We start from the raw sequence: 20,881 nt of genomic DNA, 5'->3' as shown, positions 1-20,881 counted from the left end.
TGGATAATTAATTTTTATGTGGATGAAATTATTTTATGTGGATGATTTCGGTGTACCTTTGGAACTTTGACACTTTCAAATAAAGTCCATTTAGGAACATCATCACTCCACAGAGCTTTTTTTTGGTTTTCAAAGCGGTTCACAACAAGAAAAGTAAAATAACATACAGATAAAACAGGCAGATATAATTAAAATACATCAATTAAAAAGCAAGATAATTTAAAACAGAACGCATTAAGATGTCAACCTATCAAACAGATGTGTCTTTAACAATTTTCTAAAATCAAAATAGGAAATAGCCTCTTGTATAGTTTTTCCAAGCCACATGTTCAATTTGGCAGCCTGAAACAGAGCTATTGTCAATCAAAAAGTGACTTGTGGTTACAGCGGTCTGTGACACGAATAGTTCTTCCATGGTTCCGTTAGTGATCAGGATTTTAACACAACTCTTGCATCTTTTAGATGTAAAACCGAGCAGAGGAGATAGTATAGGGAGGGGCATTAGTTCAGATGTGTCAGTGGTGCATCCCACCCCCTCATCTTCTCCTCTCTCCTAGGCTGTGATGAGGAATACATTTACATGAATAAAGTGATCCTCAAGAAGCAGGACGAGGAGCCGGCCGGACCACAGCACGGTATGGAAACTGTCTTCTCCTACTGATGTAAACAGAACCTGTCTGAGATAGATGAACTCCTGTGTCTAGATCACGGGTGTCAAAGTCCCTCCTCGAGGGCCGCAATCCAGTCGGGTTTTCCCCAATGAATATGCATGAGATCTATTTGCATGCACTGCTTTCATTGTATGCTAATAGATCTCATGTATATTCATAGGGGAAATCCTGAAAACCCGACTGGATTGCGGCCCTCGAGGAGGGGCTTTGAAACCCCTGGTCTAGATGGTCTTATTCTTTGTGTTTTGTCCTGTGTTGTAGCTCTGTATCAGACATCACTAGAAGCTGTGACCAATGGGGATTCAGATCAGCATTCGTCGGCACCTCAGAAGAGCCTTCCCGATCTCCCCCCATCCAAGACGGTAAGTCTACTTGTATCCTCATGGGCAGATTCTGCCGTACAGTTGCATTTCCCCAGGGGGATGAAATGGAGCTCTCTGGAGCCGCTTAGCGCAAGCCATGAAACGCAGTCCCCTGGCAGGAGACACCTGCAATAGGGAGGGCGTGAAGCATAAAGAGGTCAAAAATGTATCTGGATATTACATTAATGATTACAGGCAATCCTCATACTTACAAACCGGGGTCTGCTTCCCTCTTTCTCCCTTCTGTGTCGCAACGCGTCCTTCATCACCCTTCCCTCCCATGCCTCCCTCCTGTGCGCGTTTACCTCCACTGGTCGGCTCCCTCCTCCCAACCGCACATGTCTTCACAAAGCCGCGGCCGCGGTTCCTTCACGTGGCCCTCGGCTAACCCGGAAGCCTTCCCTCCAACATCAGAGGACATGTCCAGGGAAATCCTATGAAGAACCCCATTTTCAGTTAAACCAAACAAAATTTGAAACTGAATCCAACTATGGTTGGAACAGAATAACAGTGTTACTGATGCTTCACAGAGAGTATCCTTCAGCTTAAAACATCCCTCATCTTTTCTCCTCTGGGTTTGTATTATGACACTAATGACCTTTCCCACAATGTTTCCAAGAGCAGATGGGAGGGGCTGCTATTTCCTGCCGCAGGCAGGGCCAAATAGCTAGCTTCTAACAGTTGGAGGACAAATATGAAGAGACGCACAACAGAAGGGGGGGGGGGTAAGAAGGCTGGATAAGAGCCAGGAGAAAGAGGACGAAGGGTAACGTCATGGATTCTGGTTTTTGTCACGTTCATCTTTATCTCCACTTTTTTTTTTCCCAAATGATTTTCTTCTAAAAATAGCTCTAAAATCACTGGGTGGAGGTTCATGGATGCTCTGCGAGGGAGAGGGGATGTGAAAAATAAGACCTAGAAACATGATGGCAGATAAAGGCCATATGGCCCATCTAGTCTGCCCATCCGCAGCATCCACTATCTCCTCCTCTCCCTATTGGCTAAGGCTCTTAACATTTGCATCTCCTCTTCCTATTGGCTAAGGCTCTTCGCACCTCCATTGTGATGTCATAGAACTTTATGGTTATAGAAACATAGAAATATGATGGCAGATAAAGGCCAAATGGCCCATCCGCAGCATCCACTATCTCCTCCTCTCCCTATTGGCTAAGGCTCTTAACATTTGCATCTCCTCTCCCTATTGGCTAAGGCTCTTTACAGCTGCATTGTGATGTCATAGAACTCTAATAATATATTAACATGATGGCAGATAAAGGCCAAATGGCCCATCCGCAGCATCCACTATCTCCTCCTCTCCCTATTGGCTAAGGCTCTTAACATTTGCATCTCCTCTTCCTATTGGCTAAGGCTCTTCACACCTGCATTGTGATGTCATAGAACTTTATGATTATAGAAACATTGTAACATGACGGCAGATAAAGGCCAAATGGCCCATCTAGTCTGCCCATCCGTAGTAACCATTATCTCTTTCTCTCTCCAAGAGATCCCACGCGAGATCCTTAGATTCTCTGTTGGTCTGGGGATCTCTCTCATGACAAATTATTTGACATTATTTGTCAAATGATTGGAACATGTAAGCAAAAAAGCAAGTGACCCCTCCCCCCTAAAACAAAAATCACAAAAATCAAATCTTTAACTTGCCAGGTGGCGGGAAAAATGGATTCGCTAGAATCTCACTGGTCTAAAGTTGAACAGCAGGAGTATCCCATCTAAGACGAAACATATCAGCGCAAAACTGAGTCCGCTGAAGCCAGCATCAGGGGGTGGTTAATGGGGGACAGCGCCTTAGCTCAGAGGCAGCTCAGATGATACCTTCCCCTACCCCAGTATATTTACCTTAAATGTCATTCGATCCTATTCAAAAATGTAATTCTCCCTTCTGACCCCTTGTATTCAAATGTATTGAACGCAAACATCGTTCTGTCTGTTTGTCCGTCCTGTAAGTCTTAGGGGTCCTTTTATCAAGCCGCACTAGCAGGGATAGCGCGTCGGACATTTCATCAGGCGCTAACCCCTGCAGCCGGCTAAAAAACTAGCGCGGCAGGCAGTTGTACGCGCGGTATTACGCGCATTAAACCCCTACCGCAGCTTGATAAAAGGACCCCTTAATGTTTGTTTCCCATTTCTTATAAATTTATTAATATAAATCGCCTAGAAGTTGCTATAGGTGGTATAACATATTTTAATAAGACTAGAAAACTTGAAACTAAGAGGAAGATTCTATAATATCGCTGGTAAAATCCAACGGGCCTCTGTCACGGCCGTATAGGTAACGATTTCAAAAGGCCGAGTGATTCTCGTAAAACCGCACATGCAAATGAGGTTCGAGGAGGGTCACCGAATTTACAGGAGACGGGTCGCTGGCGATAGCGATCGGCACATGCGCCCACTATATGCCCACATCAAAAGGTCTGCGTCACATGCAGCTGTGGCAAAAGCTACGTCATGTCAATCGCAGACACGCCAGCGCTATTGGATGGAAGGAGAGAGAGGAGAGGGAAGGTGTGAGCGTCGGCTTTTAACACGTGCGCATAAGATACGCCTTTAATACACGCACTCGAGTGGCTTGCTTCTGAGATCTTTTTTCCCCCAAAACTACTATAATTTATGTGAATAGTATTTTCTTTTTTTTTTAAATGCACACCTGAGATGTGCTTTGCACAGTACCAGCACCAGGGCCGGATTTAGATGAAAAGAGGCCCTAGGCTATTCCACTTATGAGGCCCTTTCACCTCCCATTTTTAAGTTTGTAAATTACATGAGAGATAATAAAATGCATCATTACTGAGATATATATCAATATGTTAAATGAAACATGTTGTTAAAGCAGTGTTCCCTCTAAGCTGCGCTGGCGTGCACTGGCGCACAAAATATTAGGTCGCAGCGCACAAGTTTCTCGTCACAGCGCAGGACCGGCAAGATTGACTCATTTGAACTTCCTGCATCAGCATCGGAAGCGTGCGCTGGGCCGGAGAGATCTTGGGGAGCCTCCGACAGTGGCTTTCTCCCCTCTCTGCAGCTCTCCTTTACTTCCCAGCGCAGCGATTCACGAAGGCAGCCTCGGGGCTTTTGCTGAGTCGCGGCTGCCTCTGATGATGCAACTTCCTCTTTCCTCAGAGGCGGCGCGACACAACAAAGGACCCGAGGCTGCCTTCGTGAATCGCTGCGCTGGGAAGTAAGAAGAGCTGCTGGGAGGGGAGAAAACCACTATCAGTCTGGGAAGCTGCTGGGCAGGGGAAAAAAGGGAGAGCTGCTACTGGAAAGGGAGAAGGAGAGATGCTTCTGGGAGGGGAGGAGGGAAAGGAATCTGGGAAGCTGCTGGGCCAGGAAAAAAAAGGGACAGCTGCTACTGGAGAGGGAGAAGGAGAAGGAGAGATGCATCTGGGAGGGGAGGAGGGAAAGGAATCTGGGAAGCTGCTGGGCCAGGAAAAAAAAGGACAGCTGCTACTGGAGAGGGAGAAGAAGGAGAGATGCTTCTGGGAGGGGAGGAGGGAAAGGAATCTGGGAAGCTGCTGGGCAAGGAAAAAAAGGGACAGCTGCTACTGGATAAGGAGAAGAAGGAGAGATGCTTCTGGGAGGGGAGGAGGGAAAGGAATCTGGGAAGCTGCTGGGCTAGGAAAAAAAGGGACAGCTGCTACTGGAGAGGGAGAAGGAGACGGAGAGATGCTTCTGGGAGGGGAGGAGGGAAAGGAATCTGGGAAGCTGCTGGGCAAGATAAAAAAAGGGACAGCTGCTACTGGAGAGGGAGAAGAAGGAGAGATGCTTCTGGGAGGGGAGGAGGGAAAGGAATCTGGGAAGCTGCTGGGCAAGGAAAAAAAAAGGGACAGCTGCTACTGGAGAGGGAGACGGAGAGATGCTGCTGGGAGGGGAGGAAGGGAAGAGAGTTACTGCTGGACAGGAGGCTGGGAGAAAGAAAGAAAGGGGGCAGGCAGGGAAACAGAAGGAAAGAAGAGAAACAGAAAAAAAGAAAGAAAGGTCAGGGAGAGAGGAAGAAAAAGTTGGGGGAGGGAATGAGGTGTGGAGGAGAGAAAGCATACAGGCTGATAGAAGGGAAGAAAGATTGGATGCACAGTCAGAAGAAGAAAGTGCAACCAGAAATCACCAGACAAGGTAGGAAAAATGATTTTATTTTAAATTTAGCAAAGTGGAGGCAGTATTACCACAGTTTTCAAAGGAATTTGCCCAAATAACTTAATAGTTAACTGGGTAAATTCCCAGAGATGAAAACTTCCCTTCACTTACTATGCACAGTTCTGAATTTATATCTGCTGTCTATATTTTACAATATGGTCCCCTTTTACTAAACCGCAATAGTGGTTTTTAGCGCAGGGAGCCTATGAGCGTCAAGAGCAGTGCTGGGCATTCAGCGCAGCTCCCTGCGCTAAAAACTGCTATTGTGGTTTAATAAAAAGGATGGAGGGTATATTTGTCTATTTTTGTATGCTATAAAAACCAAATACAGAGAGAGACTGAGAGCTGTTGACGAAGAGCTACGTGTGTGTCTTTCTTCCATTCCAGCCAGAATATCAGCTTTGTGTTCAGCCAAACAGGCCCAGGTTTCGCACTGAATAAAGTATTTTATAATTTTTATAATTTTTATTTCATAATAAAGTAATTATAAAATACTTTCTTTGTGTTTATTTGATTCCTATTCAAGAGAATTACTTTATATATAGTCAATATAGGCAGAGAGTTAAATTTTTTAACATTTTCTAATGGTGGTGTGCCTCGTGATTTTTTTCATGAAACAAGTGTGCCTTTGCCCAAAAAAGGTTGAAAAACACTGGTCTAGAAATTGAAAGCATCAAACGTATTGTCTTCTGGACTGTTTTTAATTTACAGTTTACACATATGGATGTAACAGACATAACTACATTTGTTGTAAAACATTTATTAAGATATCATTTCATCCCTACAATTTCTGTGTTCTTAAAAATATTATTTAACGTTATTTAATTTAGCGTGTAGGCCTAAAATTCCTTTGAATACCTCGTCCTCATGTATCAGCAACTTTGACAACATATTTATTTGGCTCATAACTTGCTGGCGCCCGATATTTTTAGCTCACAGTGAAAAAAGTTTGCTCACAACACCCGCCCGCTTAGAGGGAACACTGATTGGCACTAACCTTTATTAAAAATGTGACACGGATCACAAATAAAAAAAAGTTGAGAACACTTATTTGGACATTTATTCTCAGCACCATATATAGTACTTGTAACAATAACTAATCAAACATAACACACAACATTGCCCCTTCCTATGTCCATAGTGCCCCCAGTGCGTCCTTCCTCACCTCACCCCCCTCCGATGCCCGCCTGCCTCCCATCCCCCTTCCATTGAACACCCCCCATGCCATCCTGCCTGCCTGCCTTCCATTAAACCCCCCCCCACCCCTCCTCCGTTGCCAGCCTGCTTGCCTCCCATCCCCCTTCCACTGAACTCCCCCCCCCCCCCCGATGCCAGTCTGGGCCGCTCTGTCCTGACGGATCCACGTTTTGCCTCTCTCCCCATGGGGCTGGGCTTTGCCGAGCTGTTTCTGGACTGACGTCTTTCCCTCCCCAATCCTCCTCCCAGGGCGAGAAAAAGAAAGGGAGAAGCCGAGTCGGCGCCCCGTTGTGGCCGGAGCTGGTTCCGATCCCGAAGCGTAGAATTTCTCCTTATTTTCGGTTCAGTGTTTTAGTGTTCACTGATTTTAGAATAGTGTAATTTTAATTTTGCTAACAATTTGAATGTAGGCCCCTCTTGATCTTGAGGCCCTAGGCTGAAGTCTAGTTAGCCTATAGGAAAATCCGGCCCTGACTAGCACCCCTGGACCAACTAGCAATTTTTGGTCATCAAAGCGGGCGCCGTGCTTGGAAAATCACCCAGCAATGATAGAGTATGCCCGGAATGCTCGTTTAAATATTGATGAACTCATTTTAAGACCACTTTAATATTAATGACCTTGTTGGAATACATTTGCACGGCAGAGTCGGAGTCTGCCAGGAAGCTCAGAAAAGACCACGGTGAGCCATTTCAAAAATCGGCCAGTAAAATCCTGCCACGCTAAGCCAGCTGGAGATGGTTTAGCGACCATCGTTAAAGGCACGGTAAGTTTGGAGAATCCTCCCCTAAGACCTCTAGAGAATGTGGAAAGATCTAGTGAAATGCAGGGTGTTTTGTGCAAAAAAAAAGTGTAGTCATGCGTTTGAGATGCAGAAACTTGAAATCGGTTACAACGGCTGATGAAATGTTATGTTTGGTGTCAACGTGAGAGAAAATCAGTATTGCAGTGTGACTAAACCGGGCATATGATGGTTGCTGTTGGACCTGTAAATCCCCTGATGGCTCCTTACTGCATATGTTGCATTCTTGTGCACATGTTTCCTCTTTCTGGTCGAATGTATGGTCTACAATTACTCGTATCTTTCACATTAATGATGCTTTTTCTTTGGACTTGCTGTTTACTGGATCCTCAATACTCTCTTCCCACCACTCATAAACGCCTGCTAATTATACAGTGGAACCTTGGTTTACAAGCATAATTCGTTCCAGAAGCATGCTCGTAAACCAAATTGCTCGTATATCAAAGCAAGTTTCCCCATAGGAAGTAAGGGAAACTGCTTTGATTGGTTCCACCTCCTCCCCTCCCCCCCCACGAGGCTACCGGCGCTGCTCCATTCTCCCTCCCCCCTTGACGCTGTTCCAAACCCCTCCCCGCGATCCAGCTTCCCCCCCCTGCGAACCAGCATCCCCCCCCCCGCTCGCGTTCCCCCCCCTCCACCGCGATCCTACTTTCCCCCCTCCCGAGCAGTCAATGACACCCTTTACCCGACTTGGCACCAGTGCTGGTGCCCGAAGATCCTACCTCTCGCTCTCTCCGAGATTGAGAGCGAGACCAGAAGGCTTTGAGCATGCGCAAATGCTCAAAGCCAGTCCAGCCCAGCCCAGACCAGAAGGAGGATCTCCAATGCACCGTCCAGCCCAGGCCGCGCCAGAAGAGGGAGGATCTTCGGGCACCGGCACTGGTGCCAAGTAGGGTAAAGGGTGTCATTGACTGCTCGGGGGAGGAATGGAGGGAAGTAGGATCGCGGTGGAGGGGGGGCAATGCGAGCGGGGGAGGGAAGCCAGATTGCTGGGGGGGGCGCTCGTACAGCGAGGCAAGCTCGGTTTACGAGGCACCAAGTTTGCGAATGTTTTGCTCGTCTTGCAAAACACTCGCAAACCAGTGCACTCGTAAACCGAGGTACCACTGTACTTCTATTTACTGCTCTTTCCACTATTCTTCAACATTAGAAGGATACTACGAAACTGCATGTTAATCAGTGGTGGAACTCAATATGCCTCCTAGTGAAATTTGAATGTCATTTTGCTGAACGCAACAACTCCATGACCTCTTATGCAAAAACCTGGACCCCATTACTTGAGTATTGTAAATCAGATCCTTGAATTTTGCCCTCATTTGTATAATCTCTGCCTTATCTCACCCTTTGATGGAAGATATCTCAGGTACTTTTCAGGCTGCACTATATATTGTATGCATTACTTTCTTTTACATTTGGATGTTTTATGCTGGCTACATTGGTAGAATACTTCTCATAATTTATTTTATAACCTCTTCATTGCTATACGCCATCTCACCCCTTTCTTGTTTATGCATTTCCCATTTATGACTGTAATTTTACTGTGGATACACTTCACATTTGTTAATGATCCTTGTTGGAGCACCCATATTGTTGGCTTTGAACTCCACACTTATAAAATCAATAAAACTCCTTGCACTAAAAAAAAAAACACAAAATAAATTTAAACAAAGCAATATAAAAATTTAAAAAATTTATTAAAATTAACAATTTAAACAGAGGTTTTTTGTTGTTTTTTTTTTTTTAAATCATTTTTATTAGAGAGTCAACAAGAGAAACAAGCAGAACACAGGGTAAAAAATATGTTTTTCTTGGAGATGGCTGTTGTTTTCTTCTTCTAAACCGAGGTTTTTTGACCGGTGATAGTACCCTTAAACCCCTAATTGGGGTCTTTCTATTCACTCGACTCTTGGGGTTCTTTAAGGCCTTTTTTCTTCTGTTTAGATTACATCATTAGCGTCATTTAGGGCCTCTTCTATTTAACTGCGCTAGCAGTTTCTAGCATGGGGAGGCACGCTGCTCTCGACACTCATAGAGTTCCTATGAGCGTCGGGAGCAGCGCAGGCCATTCAGGGCGGCTCTCTGAGCCACAAACTGCTAGCGCAGTTTGATAGAAGAGAGGGGTTAGTGTTCAGCATACAGAGATTATTTTGGGATTTCCATTTGAACAATAATTTAAAGTTCCACATTTGACATGTCAGTCTGCACTGTATAATGGTGTCTCACTACACTTTTCCCTCGGTATTCGTGGGGGTTAGGTGCAGAGCCGGACCGCGAAGTGTGAAAAATCACCCCGCCTCCCTCCCGCATCCCCGGAACCTTTCTTGATGGTCTAGCGGTGAAGCGGGGCTACAATGGGAACTCCCGGCAGCCATTCTGATGATGGCTCTGCACGGGGCAGGAGCATAGGACGATCGCTCCTGCCCCGCTTCACCGCTAGACCACCAGGTAAGGTTCCGGGGAGGCTTGGACAGCTTAAAAATAGCCAAAAGAGGGACTTTCAGTGATGTCATGCGGTTGAGCAGACGCTGAGAGGCTCTGCTCCCGTCCTTGAGTCCCCTCTCACCTGCAAATTAGCCGCTCTTTGGCCGGGTCGTGGTCTGTGGGTTTTGGAGGCCGTGCATGCAAGTGTCCAGCTTCGCAGGGTGGTGTTCAGCGATCTATGGCGACTCGGCCGGTTCGCAAGGAACGAGAGCGCGGCAAGCCTCCGGATTCCAAGATGGTGTCGGCATCCAACCCCGTGAGCCCCAGCGTTCCTCCTGCCGCCATGTAGTCGGCCGAAATCCTGGCGGAGATCACGGCGGCGGTCAAGTCTGCCATTGACAAGAAGCTCCAGCAGTTTTTTGATAAAATTGATGCGGCCCATGAGCGTTTGGACAGCATAAGCTTGGAGCTGGATGAGACCCAGAATCGTGTGAGCACCCTGGAGGATAGGGTCTCTCCAATGGAGTCTGGCACAGCCCGGATGCCTAAGCAGTTGGCCCAACTGATGGAGAAGGTGGATGACATTGAAAATCGAGCCTGCAGGAACAATCTTCAGTTGGTTGGGCTACCGGAGCAGATTGTGGAGTCTGATCTGGTGGCATTTTTGGAACAATGGATCCCGGAGTCCCTGTCTCTGGATCCCCGTCTGGGCAAGTTGCGAGTGGACCGTGCCCACCGCTTGGGGCCTAAGGGGGCTGATGACGCGAGGCCTCGGGTGGTCATTTTTAAAATTCTGAACTTTGCCCACAAATTCGCCATCTTGCAGGCAGTCCGGGCGGGCAGGGGTCTGCAACACGAAAATTAAAAAATTCTGTGCTTCCAGGACTATTCATCTATGGTGGCAGTGCGCCGGAGGGAGTTCACCCCCATCTGCTCAGCCTTGTTTACCCATAAGGTTAAATTTGCCCTCTTGTATCCAGCACGACTTCAGATCCAGCGGGAGGGCAGACATCAGACTTTTGATTCGCCTGCAGAGGCCCTTGCCTTCGTCAACACGTTGGGCATCATAGTGGTCCCGCCTGCGGTCACTTGACCACATCAAGGACCCCGGGACCTTTCTGTTGGGGATACTTGACTCTTGGTTTGCTTGATTTGTGGTTTGTGGTTTGCCGTGCGTGGCTGGTTTGTCTGGAAGGCGGGTGGATGAGGTCTGGTTGCAGAGTGAGTGTGGTGGAGATTGACTTTTCGGTGTGCCTCCACTTTGTATTCCTGGGGGTGGCGGAATGTTGGTTGGTAGTGGGCTGGTTCTATATACTGTTTCTGAAGGTTTGTTATGTGCTTTGTTGTAAGGGGGAGAGGAATGGGACGTTTGCTGTGAAGTGTTTTTTCCTGGGGATTGTATTGGGATGGGAGTGGGGTGGGGGACCTTAGAGGTTAGGGCTGGGGTCTTAGGGGTTGGGGGCGGGGTGGGGTATGTACTCCAGTGTTGGGGTAGTCTCTTTCAGGGGGGGCTTGGTGGTGTCTTTTTTGTTCAGTGGTTAGGGGGGGGGGGTCCGGTGAGGGCTGGGCGCTGGACTTGCCCATTTTCAATCTTGTATCCACTGTTTGTTTTATGGTGGTATGATACTGGGTGAGTCCACTCTACGGGCCTGCTCGTGGAACATGGCGGGTATAAATTCACCTGTCAAACGCTCCAAACTATTACAGTCCTTAAAGAAACAATGTATGCATATTGCTTGTCTCCAGGAGACACATTTGTCAGATAGTGAGCATGATAAATTGGCTAAGGGTTGGGTAAGGGAGGTCTACTACTCCTCAGGCACTACTCATAGTGCCGGAGTGGCGATCCTTTTAAGTAAATTCCTTCCTTATACTGTTCATAAAGTGGTTAAGGACCCGGGGGGGGAGGTATCTGTTTTTACATCTGGAGGTGCAAGGGATGGAGGTGGTGATTGCTAATATCTATGCCCCTAATGTTTTTAATATGGACTTTTTTCAACAGCTTATGGGTTTGTGTGCCACCTTTCCACAGCTCCCCATCCTGATGTTTGGTGATTTTAATGCAGTCCTTGACCCAGAGATGGATCGTCTCGGCGGGACTTCTTTCACTGACGATAGGCCTACGCGGCGCTTTACTCACTTTTGCCAGGTGTTGGACTTGGTGGACGTCTGGCGATTTTACCATCCCATAGATAAGGATTTCACACATGTTGCGTGGGCTCATCCTTCTATGTCTCGGATAGATTATATCTTGGTGTCTTCCTCTTTTCTCCCTAAGGTGTTTTGCGCAGAAATTGGCACCCTTTCTATTTCTGACCATGCTTTAGTGTGTGTGGAACTCCAGGGTGTCCAGTTGGGATCTACACCTGGTCACTGGAGGTTCCCTAAATATCTTTACTGGGATAAGGGTTATAGAGAGTATATTGTACAGAAATGGGACCAATACCTGCTGGACAATCTATCTAATGTACCTGGGGTAGTGAAGGATTAAGCGACTTGTCCGGGGTCACAAGAAACAGCACAGGGATTGAACCCATAACCTCGGGGTGCAGAGGCTGTAGCTCTAACCACTGCACCACACTCTCCTATACATACCACACTCTGTGTTCGCCCTTAGTTCATCTATCTTTCTTGGCCATTTTCGAAAAACAAAACGTCCAAATGAAAAACGTACCAAACGAGCCATTTGGACATAGGAGGAACCAGCATTTCAGTGCACTGGCCACACAGACACCCCAGCAGAGTATTGGGACATCCAAGGGGAGGCACTGCACTGAACTTCACATAAAGGGTCCCAGGTGCAGATCCCACCATAGGCCCCTTACATTCTGTGGGGAGCCCAAAAAACTCACCCAACACTAATTGTACCCAACTGTCTAACTACCCCTATAGCCCTTATGCCTGCAGGTATCACCTATATATCAGTACAGTAGGGTTTATGGGGGCTCACACTTTCCACCACAAGTGTAGTGGTTAGAAACATAGAAACATGATGGCAAATAAAGGCCAAATGGCCCATCTAGTCTGCCATTCTTCAGTAACTATTATCTCTTCCTCTCTCTAAGAGATCCCACATGCCTGTCCCTCACTTTCTTGAATTCAGACACAGTCTGCCGTGAGACTATTCCACACATCTACCACGCTTTCTGTAAAAAAGTATTTCCTTAGATTACTCCTGAGCATATCACCTCTTACAGTAACTTCATCTTATGCGCTCTCGTTCCAGAGCTTCCTTTCAAATGAGACTCGACTCGTGTATTTACGCCATGTGGGTATTTAAATGTCTCTATCATATTTCCCCTCTCCCACCTTTCCTACAAAGTATACATACTGAGCTCTTTAAGTCTTTCCCCATATACCTTATAATGAAGACCACCGACCATTTTAGTAGCCTTCTTCTGGACCGACTCCATCCTTTTTATATCTTTTTGAAGGTGTGGCCTCCAGAATTGTACACAATATTCTAAATGAGGTCTCACCAGAGTCTTACACAGGGGCATCAATGCCTCCTTTTTCCTACTGATCCTACCTCTCCCTATGCACCCTAGCATCCTTCTAGCTTTCGCCGTTACCTTTTCAACCTGTTTGGCCACCTCAAGATTATCACATAGAATCACATCCAAATTCCACTCTTCTTTCATGCACAAACCTTCTTAACCCCCTAAACTGTACCATTCCCTCAGATTTTTGCACCAAATGCATGACCTTGCATATCTTAGCTGCCCATTTGTAGACCATTCTTCAAGCTTTGCTAGGTTCTTCCTCATGTTATTCACACCATCAGGGGTGTCTACTCTATTGCAGGTTTTGTTATCATCCACAAAGAAGCAAATTTGGGAACCATTGACTAATTATTCTAATGATCAGATATCTTAGCACATGGGTAGTAGATATATAAGGGTGGGATGGGGAATGTATATCATATGGAAATAGGAATACTGACAAAAGGGGGGGATTTATTCTATATTATAAGAGGAGTTGTTTGTAAATACAAGTGCCATATGATAATTGATTATAATATGTTTAATTCACTTGTTGTAAGAATTCAAAAATGAATAAATAACATTTTTTTTTTTTTAAAAGAAGCAAATCTTACCTAACAGTTTTTAAGCATTATCACTTACAAAAATGTTATAAAGAGTGGGATATTTGCTTGGGTCCACTGCACTGACCACTAGGCTACTCCAGATCCTGCTTGCTGTTCTAATAGGACTGGCCATTAGATCTGATGCTGTCATAGAGACAGATATGTATTGTTTTGTTCACATCTTTTTTGGGGGGGGGGATGGAGGGGGGTGACTGAACACTGGAGACATTGGTGCCAGCTCTGTGGATACTTGATCACCCCCAATATTGAGCAAACTCCTTTTACTGTGACTCGGGAATATTCACTTGTGTTGAGTATAGAACCCTCAATAATTTTGAAAAGTGGGCTCCTATGACTGGGGGAGTGTGTGGGGGTCATGCCTTCATCTTTACAGTGGTCAGTTTGGGCACCTGTTAGACCCTCATTCATTTCTAAAATAGGTCTAGCCCCAAACCTCTAAATGGTGCTCTGGACATTTTGTAAAATGATTATCACAGCAAAATGTCCAAGTCCTAAGCCCGCTCTATTCCCACCCTAAACACATCTAAAATGTCCCCTTGAGATTTAGATTTACTGGAGATGAACAGCCTAGAAAAACATCTAGAAATTAGGTTTTAAAAATGGCGATTTAGATGTTTTTGCGATCCAAACGTCTAAATACCACTTTATGCCGTTTTTTGGAACGCCTCCATGTTTTGAAAATGAGCCCCAAAGGCTTCCAAGGAGCTGTCTCTCTGCTTGTATGACTGCCCATCAGCTCTATAAGGTTCAGCATGCAAGTATATTATACACACCAACGTTTACAAAATGTAAGTCTTCTCTTCTCCGCTTCTGTGCAAACTGAAACTCAGCTAGCTTTTACACAAACAGAGACCCACGAGTGGGGTACTCACCTTATAAAACAGCCTGTGATATGCCTTTGAAACCTCAGCCAGAACGCTCATTTCTGCAGTTACAACCAGATGTCTGGCATGGTTGCAAGCTCCTGGCTTGTGTGAAGATGTCCACTCCAAGTTGGCAGATGCTCCATACCCCGGAGACTCCCTCTTTGAAGAAAAAGTGAAAGAGGCAGTTGACATGATTAAAGATCATTGTTCTGTGCTTCAGCGTGTCTCAGTAGTTCAGCCCTCTTGCAACAACCTTCTCTGTTTCATGTACTTCTTTCAACCAGTATCAACGTGGCTATTATTACCGCTAAGTATTTTACTGCCAAAAAAAAACACAGAAAAAAATCAACGACCTGTTGCCCTAAAGCCAAGACAAAGAGAAAGGGCTCAGTCTAAACAAGGGGCTACTGCTCTTCTTGATTATATGCCAAGTCCTGGCAAAATACTCGTCCTACCCTGTTTGTTGGGGGATTAGGTTCAGTTTTTCCTTTCAGCCTGACTGGAGATCATGACAGACACATGGCTCCTTTCTCCCCAGGAAGGATACTGTCTCAGATTCATCAAACAGATCTAAAAAGGTTATCATGCCGTTGTACCGGGCCATGGTACATCCCCACTTGGAATATTGCATCCAACATTGGTCGCCATACATGAAAAAGGACATAGTACTACTTGAAACGGTCCAGAGAAGAGCGACAAAAATGGTTAAGGAACTAGGGGAGTTGCCGTACAATGAGAGGCTAAAAAAACTGGGCCTCTTCTCCCTTGAAAAGAGGAGATTGAGAGGGGACATGATCAAAACATTCAAGATATTGAAGGGAATTGACTTAGTAGAGAAAGAGAGATTGTTCACCCTCTCCAAGGTGAAGAGAACGAGAGGGCTCTCGCTAAATTTAGAAGGGAAAAGATTCTGTACAAACGTAAGGAAGTTCTTCTTCATTCAGAGAGTGGTAGAGATCTGGAACGCTCTTCCGGAGGCTGTTATAGGGAAAAGCACCCTCCAGGGATTAAAGACAAGATTGGATAAGTTCCTACTGGAACAGAACATACGCAAGTAAGGCTAGACTCAAATAGGACACTGGTCTTTCACCTAAAGGCTGCCGCGTGAGCGGACTGCTGGGCACAATAGACCACTAGTCTGACCTAGCAGCGGCAAATCTTATGTTCTTATAAGCACTAATTGAATCGCCTTTATCATAGATCCAATCTCCCTCCAATTATCCTACAAGAAAATGTCTACCTTCTCCACTAGGCCTAGGCCAGGGGTAGGCAATTCCGGTCCTCAAGAGCCGGAGCCAGGTCAGATTTTCAGGATATCCACAATAAATATGCATGAGATAGATTTGCATCTCAAGGAGGCAGTGCATGCAAATCCATCTCATACATATTCATTGTCGATATCCTGAAAACCTGACCTGGTTCCGGCTCTCGAGAACCGGAATTGTCTACCCCTGTACTAGAGGAATACACAAATTTAAATTAGTATTCCCTTCCACTAGGGCAGGGGTGTCAAAGTCCCTCCTCGAGGGCCGCAATCCAGTCGGGTTTTCAGGATTTCCCCAATGAATATGCATGAGATCTATTAGCATACAATGAAAGCAGCGCATGCACATAGATCTCATGCATATTCATTGGGGAAATCCTGAAAACCTGACTGGATTGCGGCCCTCAAGGAGGGACTTTGACACCCCTGTACTAGGGGTATTCAAACTTAGGTAGGCTTTCCCACTCTATGGCATTTGCCTTGGTAAAAATCTGGAATGACCTCCCCTCAGAAATTAGACTCCTCCCGTCTCTGACATGTTTTAGAAAAACTTAAAAGACGTATTTGTTCATGAAATTCTTAACTGACGAATAAGGGATTGTAATAGATGAATTTTTTGTCCAATTATTGTTTTCCTTAACCCTTTTGGGTTAATTTTGTGAACCGGATCGAGTCTCTTTTGGGAATGACCCGGTATATAAGATTAAGGATTGGACTCCAGCTAAGTGCACATCAGTTAAGCGCACACTCTGGTAATCTGCCCCCTACCACCATGGTCCCGTTGGGTTTTTTTTTTTTTTTTTACATTAACGTCAATGGATGTAAACTCCGGATATTTGCGCTTCAGATAAGCACACAATCCGTTTATGCGCACTGACGTCATAGGTCCCACCTCTATTCTTTCACGTTACCTTCACTCTGGTTAAATGCAATCACGGGTCCTCTCTATTTATTGCACCGTATGTACTATTCCCCCCTCCCCGGAACGTCATAGCAGCGCGAGCCGTCCTAGGCAGCAAGTAGACGGGAGACTCCTGCCAGCGCGCCGAGCACTCGCCAGCACCTTCCTCTCAAGCTGTTTCCGTCGTCACCCTGCCGCTAATGGCTAAACGAGCACCTGACTAAAAAGCAGTACTCAAGCGCACACTCCGCTTAAGCGCACGTGGCGGTCCGGTCCGGAGCCCTTGTGCTTAAACGGAGTCGACTGTATTTCAAATCTTTCAACTGTTAGGCCGCTAAATTGAATGCATGGCTTGGAAAACCTATATTAGAGGCTACTTCTTATTCTGATTTTAGAAAATCATTAACGACACGCCTGTGTGACACGTTTACATCTTACTTGTGGTACTGTTTAACTTATCCTTGCTTTTCAACTGATCTATTCCAAGGAGGCTCAGGGGTGATATGATAGAGACCTTCAAGATCATGAGGGGCATAGAGAGGGTGGATAGGGACAGATTCTTCAGGCTGAAGGGGACAACAGGTACGAGGGGGCATTCGGAGAAACTGAAGGGAGATAGGTTCAAAACAAATGCAAGGAAGTTTTTCTTCACCCAAAGGGTCGAGGACACTTGGAATGCGCTACCGGAGGAAGTGATCAGGCAGAGTACAGTACAGGGATTCAAACAGGGATTGGACAGATTCCTGAGGGATAGGGGGATCATGGGATATTGAGAAAGCTAACCAGAAAATAAGTATAGAAACCCAGGTCGTGCATGTGCAAGACCGGAGGGCTAGGAAGGGAAACCAAGGCGGCATGGGGGCCCCTTCTGGTGATTTAGACAGGTCGTGACCTGTTTGGGCCGCTGCGGGAGCGGACTGCTGGGCAGGATGGACCTGTGGTCTGACCCGGCGGAGGCACTGCTTATGTTCTTATGTTTTAATATGTATTATATTTATTTATTCAATTTTCTATACCATTCTCCCAGGGGATCTCAGAATGGTTTATATGAATTTATTCAGGTACTCAAGCAGTTTTCCCTGTCTGTCCCTGCGGGCTCACAATCTATCTAATGTACCTGGGGTAATGGGGAGATTAAGTGACTTGCCCAGGGTCACAAGGAGCAGTGCGGGTTTGAACCCACAACCTCAGGGTGCTGAGGCTGTAGCTTTAACCACTGCACCACTCTAGAAATCAAAGTGTAGTAGAAGTGAGCCAAGTATAGAACAATGAAGCCATTGTGACATCACTGATGAGGTTGACTCTTATTGGTGGAAGGAGGCATTATGACGTCACAATACCAGCTCTGATTACCACAGACTTTTCACACTATTTATTTATTCAGTTTTCTATACTGTTCTCTCAGGGGAGCTCAGAACAGTTTACATGAATTTATTCAGGTACTCAGTCATTTTTCCCTGTCTGTCCTGATGGGCTCACAATCTGTCTAATGTACCTGGGGCAATGGGTGGATTAAGTGACTTGCCCAGGGTCACAAGGAGCAGCGTGGGTTTTGAACCCACAACCTCAGGGTGCTGAGGCTGTAACTTTTTAACCACTGTGCCACACTCTCCCCTTGTATTTTTTCCTTTGTTGTGAACCGCTTCGAACCTTTGGTATAGCGGTATACAAAAATAAATTATTATTATATAATCTGCAGGCTTTAGCTACAAACCAGGAGAGCTCAGAATAAATTTATTCAGGTACTCAAGCATTTTTCCCTGTCTGTCCTGGTGGAGCAATGGAGGGATTAAGTGACTTGCCCACAGTCACAAGGAGCAGTGTGGGTTTGAATTCACAACCCGAGGGGGCTGAGGCTGTAGCTTTAACCACTGCGTCCACTTTCCCCCCAAATATCTTGCCTGATATCGTGCATTACAGCCGATGTACTCACTGGAGGAGCGAAGAGAGAGGGGGGACATGATTGAGACCTTTAAATATATCACGTAGCGTATAGAGGTGAAAGATGATATCTTCAGTCTTACAGGGCCCTGGGTAACCAGAGGACACTCGCTGAAAATCAGGGGAGGGAAATTTCAAGGTGATGCTAGGAAGTACTTCTTCACCGAAAGGGTGGTCGATCATTGGAACGAGCTGCCTCAACAGGTGATTGAGGCCAACAGCGTGTCAGATTTTAAGAGAAAATGGGATATTCACGTGGGATCTATAGGGGAGTAAGAATCAGGGAGTTGGTATGGGCAGACTCGGGCTATGGCCCTTTTCTGCCGTCAATTTCTATGTTTCTATGATGTACCTGTATTCACACAGCTATTGGCAAACACCATGACTGCACTGGGAAACCTGTCCGATATTAACAAGATTATGAGATTTCAATTGCACATATGTGTGAGGAGAGCCTTCTCCTGTGGATGGGATTCTCAGTACCAGCATTTACAAGTGGTGCTTTGTAAGCAGATGGCCTCCTTGTTCTCCACTGCACAGCTGTTTGCATTACGAGCCAAACACTTTCCACATCGATCTGAAAGCCCTTGGAAGGACGGCATTTCTCGAAGCTCAGATACCTCCATTGTTTTCCCTGGAGCCAGGGTTACTACTTTACGTGGGATGGATCACTCGGCAGCTTCTGCAGTGCCAGCAGACAAACAGGAGGGGGCAGTGCCCTTCTGCTGCAATGCAGCAAACACAGGAAACTCACCCACAGCAGGTGAATCAGCATATTGCCGGGGCTGGTGTTGTACCTGCTGGAACCCAGGGCAGAAATAACATAACATAAAACTCACTTTTCTACTGCAATTACCGCTAAGTTCTTTGCGGTTTGCAAACGATTATGAGTACAAAAGATGAGAAGAGAGGAAAAGCATGCCTAATTTCCAAAGTATTCAGTAAAAAGATACGTCAAAACTGTAGACAAGAATCAGTCGACATAATTAAGAAATTACCAAAATTTTTGCACTTACTGACCCCTTATCTTTTGATATCATAATTCAGGGATCCCTAGCTCTTTCCACACCTCTCTCTATGTATCATGACCGCCTTCTAACCCTTTTGTTATTTCTCGCTTTTCAAATAATATTACAAAATTGGAAAGACTTTACAAAAATTGACTTCAACCAATGGTGGAATTCTGTCTGTCTCCTTAATAAATACGAACGCCACATGGCGGATCGTTGTAACTCTTCGCTTTCCTATACTAAAACTTGGTCGATTATGCTAGAATTTTGTGGTATGGACCTTTAAATGTATACTTCCCTGATCTCTTTTTGGCTTATTCATAGTGTTCTTCAGTATGTTTATTATGAGCACTCATTTAGTTGCTGTATTTACCGATTTGATAGCTCTCTGTTTGGTTTCGTATGATTATTATCAGAAATATTTATTTCTGACATTTTACACACTTGTCACTCATCATTTCATGTTTCTTATCTCTTTTATATCCATGCTCATTATTGATGGCTGATGTTTTCATATATACCTGTTGTATCATATTATTGCTTATTTTCTGTAGCCCGCTCTCCATTGTTATGCAATGTGATATACTTGATGGTGTCCTTCTCTCTCGATTTCTTCCGTAGTTTTTTTTTTCAGAAGCTTCTCTTACATTTCTGTAACTCTATTGTTTATAAAACCAATAAAATTACTGGAACTAAAAAAAAATAAATAAAAATTCAAATCCTTATCCCATAACGTCGCTTGAAAGGGCAGCAGACGTTGCTGAAATCTTTTGCATTTACAACCCTTAGCAGATGGAAAACAGAATAGTGCGTGCGATTTCCTGGAATGTTTGGAGTTCTTGAATGTAAATGAGTCCAAGAAATATTCTGGGAATAAGCCTTCCAATACCTTAAAACAGAAACATCCAAACTTGAATTGAATCCGCGCTTCAATCGGTAGCCAATACAATTGACGATAGTAAGATCTAATATGATCATACATCTTCAGATTATAGATCAAGCGAACTGCTGCATTTTTAATAATGTGCAGTCTCTGCAGATTTGGGGGGGGCTCCAGCAAGATGCACGATGTTGTAATAGTCAAGTTGGCTCAAATCCAAAGCTTGCACTAGTAATGCAAATGAGTTTATGTCAAAATTCCACAATATGTGGAAACCATTACATACCATGGAGTGAACCTAGTTTTTC

The 20,881-nt window shown here is 45.3% G+C and overlaps 1 protein-coding gene across 1 annotated transcript in view; it reads left to right on the top strand.

The window, feature by feature from the left end:
• Nucleotides 1-20,881, top strand: part of AFAP1L2 (actin filament associated protein 1 like 2) — a 269,917-nt gene that overhangs the window by 158,942 nt on the left and 90,094 nt on the right. The window contains exons 3-4 of the mRNA XM_033943435.1: nucleotides 558-635; nucleotides 933-1,033. Coding sequence (XP_033799326.1) covers nucleotides 558-635; nucleotides 933-1,033 — 179 coding nt within the window. The remainder of the gene's footprint in view (nucleotides 1-557; nucleotides 636-932; nucleotides 1,034-20,881) is intronic.

Source organism: Geotrypetes seraphini, chromosome 4 (genome assembly GCF_902459505.1).
Source record: "Geotrypetes seraphini chromosome 4, aGeoSer1.1, whole genome shotgun sequence".
Taxonomy (NCBI): Eukaryota; Metazoa; Chordata; class Amphibia; order Gymnophiona; family Dermophiidae; genus Geotrypetes; species Geotrypetes seraphini.
The sequence above is the reverse complement of the archived record's forward strand: the minus strand, read 5'-3'. Positions and strand labels throughout refer to the sequence as shown.